At 45.2% G+C, this 11,990-nt stretch overlaps 1 protein-coding gene across 30 annotated transcripts in view; it reads left to right on the top strand.

Moving 5' to 3' along the window:
- Positions 1–11,493, top strand: part of R3HDM2 (R3H domain containing 2) — a 145,561-nt gene extending 134,068 nt beyond the window's left edge. For all 30 annotated transcript variants that reach the window (XM_012777038.2, XM_076007424.1, XM_076007425.1 and 27 more), the window contains 6 exons: positions 639–739; positions 5,981–6,150; positions 7,137–7,284; positions 9,048–9,145; positions 9,495–9,579; positions 10,465–11,493. In XM_012777038.2, coding sequence (XP_012632492.1) covers positions 639–739; positions 5,981–6,150; positions 7,137–7,284; positions 9,048–9,145; positions 9,495–9,579; positions 10,465–10,805 — 943 coding nt within the window. In that variant the 3' untranslated portion in view covers positions 10,806–11,493. The remainder of the gene's footprint in view (positions 1–638; positions 740–5,980; positions 6,151–7,136; positions 7,285–9,047; positions 9,146–9,494; positions 9,580–10,464) is intronic.
- The last annotated feature ends 497 nt before the right edge of the window (positions 11,494–11,990 follow it).

Below are 11,990 nucleotides of genomic sequence, written 5' to 3'. Positions count from 1 at the left end.
TCACAGCAACCTCAATCTCCCGGGCTCAGCGATCCTACTGCCTCAGCCTCCCGAGTAGCTGGGACTACAGGCATGCGCCACCATGCCCGGCTAATTTTTTGTATATATATTTTTAGTTGGTCAATTAATTTATTTCTATTTTTGGTAGAGACGGGGTCTCGCTCAGGCTGGTTTCGAACTCCTGACCTCGAGCAATCCGCCCGCCTCGGCCTCCCAAAGTGCTAGGATTACAGGCGTGAGCCACCGCGCCCGGCCTTAGGCATTTTTTTAATCCATCTCTCTCTAGCGTTGTATGTCTGTCTCTGGCACTCTATGTTTCTGGTGTTTCTTAGAATGTGTGTGTGTGCGTATGCACATATATATATATGGTGTTTCCACGGTGTTAGGAAGAGCATGTGTCGCTAACATTCCATCTGTAGCACTGATTAGCAGCTTCCTAATTGAAAGATGATCAAGTACAAATATATATAATTAACTTTGAACTGATGAGTGATTTTAAAAATTGCATGGCAAATTGGTCTGGGAATGGCTTGGAGCTGCCTCTGCTTCCCACAGGGGAGGGCCAGGAAGCAGCAGCTGTTTGCCAGGAGCTGTCTCCCTCTACTGTTTCACCACCACTCCTTTCTCCATCTCCCCAGCCCTTCTGTGGGGTTTCTGCAACCTCCTGGCTCTGAGCAGTACCAGATGCCTCAGTCTCCCTCTCCCTGCAGTCCACCACAGATGCCACAGCAGTACTCAGGTAAGAGGATAAAGAATTGGGGGAAGCTGGGCATTGACAAGAGCTGGGAAAGGCAGAAGGAGTTCAGGGATTGGCTCTGTCTCTACTGTGACTCTCTCATGAAGGAAGACCAAAGTCTTGGCTGGTGTTTTCCAGGGGTACTGAGGCTGATCTCTCAACAGGTGGGGGTTGGTTGCCTCATCCTGGGGAAGCCACATCTGTAATTGAATTCCTTGTTTTCTTGTTGTCTTTTTCGTTTCTTTTTTTTTCTGAATCCAGCATTATACTCACATGCCTTTAGGTCATGAAATACTATTACATGTGTCTCCACTCATTCTTCCTATAGACAGCTTTTCTTTTCTCTTGGCAGTATGAGGGAAGTTGATTAAATGCTTTTTAATTCATATCTTAGATTTCTTTAGCAGTTTTTAGTGTGCTCATATACATTGTAACATTTTAATTCTAATCACAACTTTGTAAGGCAGAAATTTGATTTAAAGAGATTAAATGACTTTCTTAAGATCACAGTCCTAGAACTTGAACTTGAGTCTGACTTTTCAATATCTCATGCTACATATTCAACACATTTTCCACAAGCTTTGTACTCTATTCCTTTCCCTCCAGTGGGAAATAAATGGACATCATGTTAAACAGCTAAAGGCCCTCTTTGGTGGGGCCAGCTATTCCAGTCAATAAGTTTATGGCAGGCATCCTCTCACTGCTTTTGCCAAGAACTTCCCCTACACGCCAAGTATGGCTGTCCCTGTTTGTATACCTTTCACCCTACCCTGACATAGCAATACAATGCAGTTAGACTTCAGGGGTTCTGGAGGGGACAAAGTCTTAATTTTTAGCCTCTAGCCATCCCCATTCCACTCCACTGTGGGAGTGTCAGAGTGCCCTCTTCTGGTGAGAGGGAGATGTTTTGCAGTTTTCCCCATTTAGAAATGGAATATTTTTTACTAAAAGATGTTTTTTGCCTCCTCACTGTGTTAGATACTGTGGCAGGGATTCCAGCATTAGTCTCACTTGCTAGATGTGATCAGTTCTTACTTTTAAGGAACAATGACTTCCGCCTTCATCCAGGCCAAACATGAATTTCTTACAGGCTGAAGTTTTCAATCCGACAGTTCTTACCCTTTTTTACATTATTGGTATCTCTAGCTGTTTCTCCTAATGTCTGCCAGGGGCACTTGGCCTTGAAATTCCCAGTGGAGTATGAAAATTGTAGAAACCAGCTCCAAGAATCACTGTAGCCTGTGGTGGTGCATGGTACCGCAGGGTATTTCTCTCCTATTTGTTAAAATAAGTGTGTGCATGTGTATACGGTCATACGTATGTGCATTTTTGTTTGTATCCTTTGTAATATGTCAGTAACATGGAGTCTCTGTGGTTATATCTGTTCATCTTCCAGTACGAGGTCTTTGAATCAAGAACAAACCAAGTAAAAAGAATTTTTCATTACCTATTTCGGACCTAGTACTGGGTTAAGAATACTAGAACATGCTTGGTCCAAGTGCAGTGGTGTTTACAACTAATTAATCACAACCAGTTACAGATTCCTTTGTTCCTTCTCCACTCCCACTGCTTCCCTGACTTGACCAGTCTAAAAAATAATAATAATACTAAAACAACTGTTGTTCTGGAAGTTGGCAGCACTAGAGATCTGGACTGGGTTTGGAAGGAGATAATCTGGGCTTCGCAAATCAAAAGACATGGGGGGGGGGGAAACATGGGGAAACTCTGTTCACCATCTACTTCTCTTGCTGCTTTGGAATTTTCATAGTTCTATCTCCTTTACTCCTAGCAACTCTGATATACCCTGGGCTTTGAACTGACCCCTTGTACTTCTCCTAGATGGTGGGACCCTCTGTTCCACCCATATCATCTAAGAGACCATATTCACCTTATCAGTGACTTTAAAGATCTTTAATTCTGCTCATGGAAATCTAAGAGGAAGTGGAAAAAGGGAAACAAGTGTTTATTCTGCCTGCCTTTCCAGTTCACCCTTTACTGAAAAGAGGCAAGCACAGGCCACAAGGGCCCCTCTGTCACCTTCAGAGGAAAGTCACCCGCCCTCCTCTCATGTAGCAACATGGTCACTTTTCCAAAAATAAAGGCAGGGATTAGGATTGGCTGTTCCTGGAACAACTGTTGTGGTTTATTAATACATTTTTGTAGTTGCCCAGTTTACCCCCAGGCCTGTACCCTAATTCCTCCAATGTAATATTAGACATAACTCAAACCCCAGGAAACACTTTTCTTCCCACTAAAATGATGGCTTGCAAGTCTCTTGAGGTTTCTACAGGGCTGCTTGTCTGGGGAAGATGCAAACAGACATGAAGTGGCAGTGATGCCTATGCACAGACTCCCGACTCACAGTGACACAGCATCATGGATAGAGGGAAATGCATGCAGAAATAGCCTCTCACTCCTTACTGGCTCATTTTTTAGCAAGGGGGTTTCCAAAGCTGAGACTACTACTTTTTCCTTTCCCACTCCCTGAGAATCCTCATACCCCCCCCCCATGCCAGAAAAAGGAAAAAGACCAAGATATTATTGTATTCTATCCTATAATTTGGGAAAGATGCCTGTGGATTTTATTTCTCTGGACATTCGTTTCTAAAGATTTGATTTCTGGTGGTAGGGAATAAGCCTTATCAGTTTTCCACCTCAGTGATTTAAAAAAAACAAAAAACAATTCTGCCAGACATAAATGTCATCTGTTTGTATTTATGTGGTTTGCTCTGCCCAATTGACCTTTCTGCCCAGGTTTAATGATGCCACTTAAAAAGCCATTCACACGTCCCCTCTCCTTTCAGAGCTTTCAAGCCAAAATTGATTTCCTTATTCAACCCCTTTCTCCCCCTTCCCACCCTCACCCAACCCAGGCTCCTTCCCCCAACCTGATTATATGGAAGTGCTGTCACTGGACAGTGGGTTTGGTTTTATTTTTTGTTTTTTGTATTTTTTTTATTGCCATGTCTATTAACAGCAGTTCAGCTGCTAACGGATGCCACCTGCTTTGGGCTTGAGAAAGAGCATAAAAATCAGCTTATCAGCAGAGTGGCTGTGTCCTCGGCTGAGTGAAGGAACAATGCTCCAGGCCAGTGGGGGAGGACTAAGTGTGGGAAGAACTCAGAACAGTGCGCAGACTAACAACCCTTGCTTTGTTTTTGTTGGGATCAGAGAAAATAATATGAGCATTTTGTTCTTTTCGACCTTCCTTTGAGCTCCCTAACAGCTCCTTATGGCTACATGTTGGTGTTACAAAGAGCGTCCACAGCCTTGCTTATGCTTACCCTACCCACTGAGACACATCCCACCTTTCCTGACCCAGGGCATTAGTTAGCCTCAGATTATGAGCTGCCTTCTAGAAAAGCTCTAGATTTGATTATTTTTGCATTGGATCCTCAGGTAGCAATGAGGTATTTGAATAAGGTCAACTGCAGTTTTGTTGGTAGAGGATGTTGTAGTAGGTGAGACTCATAGGATAGGAAAATAAAATGCCCAGAACAACTATAATAAGCTGAGAGTTGTTAAATGCATGACACTCCACAACTGTGCAATTTTCCTGTGGCCCTTCTACAGCTATATTATCCCTCTTGGCAGAGGATGGGGAGATGTGAGCCTCTTGCCCTGAATATTTGTGCTTTCTGATTGGATGAACCCTAGAGGGTAGAGGGCACATACTGGCCAGGGAGTAGCATATGACAGATGCTATGTCTCCTGAGCTGCTCTCTCAGGCAACCTGCCATTTCTTTTTCCATTCTTTTGACCAATACTACCTGAGAAAAACAATCACATTTACTTCCCAGTATGACTGGTGCCCAGGGCAAAGGCTATAACATTTCCTGTCATAGGAAGCAGTGTGATGGCAGCAGCAGTGGCAGCCTTGGAGCACCGAGCCATGAAAACAGCAGCATTGCAGCAGGTTTTTGAGCTTGTAATCCATAGCTCCCTCTTCTCTACCACCACATACACGTGAACTCAGCCTCAACAGGAATTTAGCTTGGGGATCATGAGCAAACCCTCAGTCTGGATAATCCCCAGTGGGGAAGCATAGCTCCTGCCTATCCCTCCCAGCAAGGACCGTCCATCAAAAAAAACTGCTTCTCCCTAACTCCTTACTTTGCTTTTCTCCATGAAGAAGATTTTCATTTCCTTAATGTTCTTCCTTAGTGAGGCCTTCCCTTCCCCTAACCTATGAGAGGATGAGGTTATCCATGGGTGCCAGTGCTAAACTTTAGGTTCACATCCACCTTCAGAGCGTCTAACCCTCCTACTCCATTCCTGCTGGCTTTGCTCTAGTTCAGAATCTTTTTATTCTGTTTCAGGAGCTTTCTAAGTGGTCTTTTTGCTGCTAGTCCCTCCCTCCTTTTGGCCATCCTACTTTCAGCCCACTTGAGTTACCTTTTCAAAGCACAAATCCTAGCCCCAACACCTACAGGATGAAGTCCAAACATCTTACCAGAATGTGCTTCAAACTCTGACACCAACTATTTGTTTAATATCTGTCTCCTTAATAGACTGTCCATTCTATGAGAGCAGGAACAGGCTTGTTTGTTGTACACTCAGTGCCCAGCATAGCAACTGGCCATAGTAAATATTCAATAAATGTTTGTTGAATAAACAAATAAATATGCCTCATCTCCTCCTTCCCCTACATAACCCCTATGTCTTAGCACCTGGAATTATTTTTCATTTCCTGAATATGCCATTCCCTCTGCTTAAAATGTTTCCCAACTCATCCTAACCTTAGCCAAGAAGTACTTCCTAGGTCTGGCTTGGTGACACTCTGTACATTTATCTTCTCCAGAATGACCAGAGATCACTGACTTATCTACAGGCATTACCATAAAAGCCTGCACATGTCTGCAGCTCTGGCCCTTGGCCCAGACTAGGACCTGTACCATGCCCAGATACTTGAGCAATCTGACCTGGACATTTGGTAATACCCACCTTTAACAGAATGGAGTTGTTTTCTGCCAAGCATACCAAAATACCCCTCACCAGGTGAAGGCCAGGGGAGCATTGGCATCTAGGACTCATTTCCCTTCCACTCAGATTTCCACTGAGCAGTCTGGTGGGAAGAGAGTCAAAAGCCAAATCAGCAACCATCTCAGATTCCTGGCAGGACGTGGTCTGAGTGACCCTGAAGCAAGTGGGTGGATATGCTTACTGGCTGTCCCACTCAGGGCTAGCTGCATGGCCAAAAGACAGTTTGAATTTACAACCAACTGCTTTCTTCCTGGCCCTCAGGAGTGTCACCTTCTGGACCAGGTGTGGTGGTCATGCAGCTGAATGTTCCTAATGGACCCCAGCCCCCCCAGAACCCATCCATGGTCCAGTGGAGTCACTGTAAATATTACAACATGGACCAGCGGGGTCAGAAGCCTGGAGACCTGTACAATCCTGACAGCAGTCCCCAGGTGAGTTCTGCAACCCAGCCTTGTCTTGGTAAGGAGGTGACCAGATTCTCCCCAGGGAATAATTTTTGCCATAGACTGAGTAGTCCCTTTTACATGTTTTTCCCTGCATACATTTGGGGGAAAAACACAAGAAATAGAAGGGAGCATCCTCTTTTAAGGAACCTAATATCTAAAGTAGCAGATAGGACACACTTGAAAATGTTCAGAGGCTGGGCACGGTGCCTCAGGAGTTTGAGACCAGCCTGAGCAAGAGTGAGACCCTGTCTCTACTAAAAATAGAAAAATTAACCAGGAGTTGTGCCTGTAGTTCCATCTACTTGGGAGGCTGAGGCAGGAGGATCACTTAAGCCCAGGAATTTGAAGTTGCAGTGAGCTATGATGACACCACTGCAGTCTAGCTGGGGCAACAAGAGCAAGACTCTGACTCAAAAAAAGAAAAAGAGAATGCTCAGAGAAAATACTTAAAACAGTATGTCAAAAATAGATATTAAAATACACAAATGGGCCAGGTGCAGTGGCTCACCCCAGGTAATCCTAGCATTTTGGAAGGCCAAGGCAGGAGGATTGCTTGAGGCCAGGAGTTCAAGATCAGCCTTAGCAAGAGCAAGACCCCGTCTCTATAAAAAAGAAAAAATTAGCTGGGCGTGGTGGCACATGCCTGCAGTCCCAGCTACTCAATAGGCTGAGGCAGGAGGATCGCTTGAGCCCAGGAGTTTGAGGTTGCAGTGAGCTATGATGATGCCACAGCACTCTAGCCTGGTAACAGAGTGAGCCCCTATCTCAAAAAAAAATCTAACAATTAATTAAAATAAAATACACAAGTGAATTAAGGACTAAGAGGGCAGTATGAAGAAACAGTCCGACTTTGACAGAGTTCAGCAAGAGAAATGTCTTTTCTGAGAAAGGTGATATTTTAAGCCAAGCTATAGGAATATCCAGAGAGTAATGTTTGGTATTTATGTGATGTGTGTTCCTCTCTTCCACAGGCCAGCACACAGATGAGCAGCAGCCCTGTCACATCTCCTACCCAGTCTCCAGCACCTTCTCCTGTCACCAGCCTCAGTAGCGTCTGCACAGGACTCAGTCCCCTGCCTGTCCTTACACAGTTTCCCCGGCCTGGGGGTCCAGCACAGGGTAGGGCGTTAGATTAAGCCTGGCTGCTGTGAAATTCACCCTTCACATCCCATTCCCAATTGTGGAGATTGAGAGAGTAGCAACAGGCAGGGAACCAATGTGGCTGATCCAATTCTGGGAGCTAACTTTTCCTTTAACATCCCTGTTTAAGCCCTTGTCCCTCTCTAGTGCTGCTCATGCTTAACTTATCCAGCCTTCTTTTATATACCTGGTATTTACCACCAAGTAGGGTGAAAGGCACTGGGGAAAAGAATTCACTGGACTTTCTAATGAACCAAAGAGTTTAATCTAGCATCAGGACTGAGTCTGAGGGCTGGGAATGTGAGGCTGTGTCAGAAACAGTATGGTCTTAGAAGAGGGAACACTGGATTTGGATTCAAGTTCCAGTTTTCCCACTAACTGGCTTTGTGATATTGAGCAAGTTACTTAAACTCGTAACTAAACCTCAGTTTTCTAATCTATAAAATGAGGTTAGTCACACATAAGATGGGAATAATCTTATCTGTTTTCTGCCTTAGCTGTCACAAGCAGTATAAAAAGAAGATAAAAATATGGTTTTTAGGGCTGGGCACAGTGGCTCATACCTGTAATCTTAGTACTCAGGGAGGCCAAGGCAGGAGGATTGTTTGAGGTCAGTAGTTCAAGATCAGCCTGAGAAAAGTGAGACCCCAACTCTACTAAAAATAGAAAAAATTAGCCAGATGTGGTGGTGCATGCCTATAGTCCCAGCTACTTGAGAGGCTGAGGCAGGAGGATAGATTGAGCCCAGGAGTTGGAGGTTGCTGTGAGCTAGGCTGAAGCCATGGCACTCTAGCTCCAGGCGACAAAGCAAGACTGTCTCAAAAAAAGAAAAAGAATATGGTTTATGTTTTCGGGCCAGGCATGGTGCCTTCACGCCTGGAACCCTAGCACTTTGGGAGGCCAAGGTGGGAGGATTGCTTTAGCTCAGGAGTTTGAGACCACCCTGAGTAAGAGTGAGACCTTGTCTCTACTACAAATAGAAAAATTAGTGGAATATTGTGGTACATGCCTGTAGTCCCAGCTACTCAGGAGGCTGAGGCAAGAGGATCACTTGAGCCCAGCAGTGAGCTATGATGACACCACTGCACTCTACCCAGGGTGACAGAACAAGACACTCTCTCTCAGAAAAAAAAAGAAGAATATGGTTTAAAAATTTGAAAGTGCTCTGAAATGTAATATTTATTAATAATAGGTAACACTTATGGTGCTTATTATGTACCAAGTATTGCTATAAGTGCTTTTACATGCCTTATGTTTGTTTAGCCTTTCCAGCAACACTAAGGAGGGAAAAAGATACCCAAAATCACATTTCTAGTAACAGAGCCAGTATTTAAACCTAAAAAGTCTGCCTCCAAATCTATGCTCTTGTCCACTATGCTGTATTTCCTCTCTCATGGTCCAAAACTAGAACCCTAGGGTTTGGAGATGGGAACAATCTGTATAAGACATAAAAGACATTTATAAGGGTCTGTTGGTTTCTTCCCTAGTTATTTTCATAGGGCCTTTTGTCTACAGTGAACAGAGCCCCTCTTTAAGAGTGAGGGGACCTAATAGTCCCATTTGTGAGATATAGCTGAGAGCCAAAGAGTTTAGGAAGAGAGACTGCTCTTAAATCAGTCACATGAGTACTCCCATCATAGAAAAGTAGAAATAGTATGCATTGTTGCTATCTCCAAAACCCCCTAAAGTCTCTTAAAAGTCATACCTCAAAGCTCAGAAGACCATCTGCTCTTGCTCCCTAGGTGATGGGCGCTACTCCCTCTTGGGCCAGCCATTACAGTACAATCTGTCCATCTGCCCTCCCTTGCTCCACAGTCAGTCGACTTACACAGTGCACCAGGTAAGGGTGTCCACCATCAGCCTTAGGTCCATCAGACCTCCCTTCCTATCTGGGCCCCTATCTCTTAGCCACTTGCTTCAACTAGCTGGATGTACAAGGGAGACAACACGGAATGAACAAAGCAGGAAGAACCTTGCCCTACTTCTGTACTCATTCCTCCTACTCAATCCCAGGGCCAAAAGGGAGGGGTTTTTTCTTTCTCAGTGGCCACTCCTTGGCCATTTTCACTGCCTGGTGGGATGGGGTCCTCATGGTTGGGTGGTACTCCTCAATTTCTCAGGCAGCCATTGGGATACAAGGCAGTCAGTGTTGTTTACCTGAGGTGAAAGTTGTCTTTCGAATGTTAAAGGGACAGAGTGGACTGAAGCATGGAAACCGGGGCAAGAGACAAGCACTCAAGTCTGCCTCTACTGACCTGGGGACAGCAGATGTTGGTGAGTCACAGGATGCTAAATCCCTGAGAAGGGGTGCCCACCCCTCCAGCCCTTCATTACCAGCCTAGGATGACTGGGAAAAGCCAACTTAGGGGACCCTTTGTGGTCAAAAGCAAACAGACACTGAAGAAGTGAAGTATCTCAGTCCTTTTTACCAAGTCATCCCTGGTCCTGAGGAAGATCATGATAAAAAATGGGAATAACACAATGATGGTAGTTGCTGAGCCTTTTCTTAAAAGTCTTCTGGGAGCAGTCCTGACCCTAATCTAGGACATCTACCTTTGGTATTCCTAGACCCAATTTAGGGAAAGATTGGTAGAAAATATGGGGAAGTAAGTCTCCCCTGCTGGCCTTCCATGCTGGATGTACAAGATCCCTCAGGATTTCCCCTATTCAGAGCAGTTTGCTAAACAAGGAAAGGAAGAAAGACTGACTTCCTGAGATGATAAGAAGGAAGAATCTATTTGGGCCAGCCTGTGAGTAGGAAGGGAACTATGGGATATATCTCAGATTGATCCATGACTTTGCTAAAGAAAATCAGCAAAAGCCACATTTCCTTCATAGCAGTGGCACCCTGTGAGAAAACTGAGGTATGGTTCCCCAGATTATAAACCTGGGATTCTGATCCCCAGTCCCTTCTTGCCTATATCTCTGGGCTAAAAGAAGAGAAAGGTTCATTTTTTCCCTTTTAGTTGCCCTGATCAGAGTCTGGATAGTGGGGAATTAGGTTGATTTGGGGAGGGGAAGAAAGGGCTAAGTGGGAAAGGCTAGGCTTTTGAGGACATTATCTACAGACTTGGCCAGTGGATACTTCTCAGCCAGAGCACTGTTCGTTCTTCCTACCCTACTCCTTTCACAACCATGTCCTCTCTCCTCCCCTTCCAGTCCTGGGGCGGGTGCTGGAGGTGACAGATCTCCCTGAGGGCATCACCCGTACTGAGGCGGACAAACTCTTCACGCAGCTTGCCATGTCCGGCGCCAAGATCCAGTGGCTCAAAGATGCTCAGGGGCTGCCCGGTGGGGGTGGGGGTGACAACGGTGGGACTGCCGAGAATGGCCGCCACTCGGACCTCGCTGCCTTGTACACCATCGTGGCTGTGTTCCCCAGCCCCCTGGCTGCCCAAAATGCCTCCCTTCGTCTCAACAACTCCGTGAGTCGCTTCAAACTTCGAATGGCCAAAAAGAACTATGACCTGAGGATCCTGGAGCGAGCCAGCTCCCAATAAATGGAGGAGGAGAAGGGACCGGCACAGTAGGGGTGGAGGCGGGGTGGAGGGGGTTGAGGGATCCTGACAGACCATGGACAGAGGCAGGAAATAATGAGAACGACACTCAACTGGAGCCTAAGACATTAGGGATGGAAACAGATGAAGATGGAAACACACACTGGCACTGGACTCCTTCTTGCTCCCCCGCCATGAGTCCCCTCTTTTTCCCTCGTCCCCCCTCTGCTTCCCTCTCCTTCCCATGCTCTTATATCATTTTTTATCTCTTCTCCCACCATGAAATTAATTTCTTATTTTTTGGTCAGGTAGAATTGGGAGGGTCCTATACTTCCCTATTCTATTTCCTTAACATCCCAAGCTTTCTTTCCTTTTTTGGTCTTTATGAATATTTATGTGGACAGAATTAAGAAAAAATTGATTTCCCCATTCTCTCACTTCCCCCAACTTGTCGTCCCCCAAACCCCACAGAGTTAAAACTTGGGACTCCCCCTACCCCCTAGAACACTTGTATTTGTTTGTTTGAAATTTGTGCCGCAGTAACAGACACAGTATTTAATTGCACATACAGATGTTTGCTGGGTATATTCACTGTAAATTTTATTTAATCTGGTTTTTTGTTTGTTTGGGGGTTACTTGGGGGGAGGTTGGTTTTGTTTTTAAATATATAAAAAAAAAATCTGTCACTGGACATCAGTCACTCTTTCTCTGTTGCTGCCCTGATGTGGATGGAGGTTGGAGATCCTGGGTAGGTATGGCCTCACAGCTGTTGGAGGGTTTTTTTGTGGGTTGGGATGGCTTTCCCCAGAATTTGCACACTATTCCTAACACTGTTCCCTCCATACCACCTTCCTCTCTGTTCATAATTGTGATAGACAACTGAGTCTCTAATGTGACCTTGGTTTGGTGGTCTCCCAGCTCTGCCACTAACTATGGTTCATTGAGCACGTCACTATTCTAAACCTCTGTGTCCATAAAATAAGAGACTTGGGCTGGGCGCAGTGGCTCACCTGCCTGTAATCCTAGCACTCTGGGAGGCCGAGGCGGGCAGATTGTTCAAAGTCAGGAGTTCAAAACCAGCCTGAGCAAGAGCGAGACCCTGTCTCTACTATAAATAGAAAGAAATTAATTGGCCAACTAATATATATAGAAAAAATTAGCCAGGCATGGTGGCACATGCCTGTAGTC

This window comes from Microcebus murinus, chromosome 10 (genome assembly GCF_040939455.1).
Source record: "Microcebus murinus isolate Inina chromosome 10, M.murinus_Inina_mat1.0, whole genome shotgun sequence".
Classification (NCBI taxonomy): Eukaryota; Metazoa; Chordata; class Mammalia; order Primates; family Cheirogaleidae; genus Microcebus; species Microcebus murinus.
This window is presented reverse-complemented; position numbering and strand designations above follow the sequence as displayed.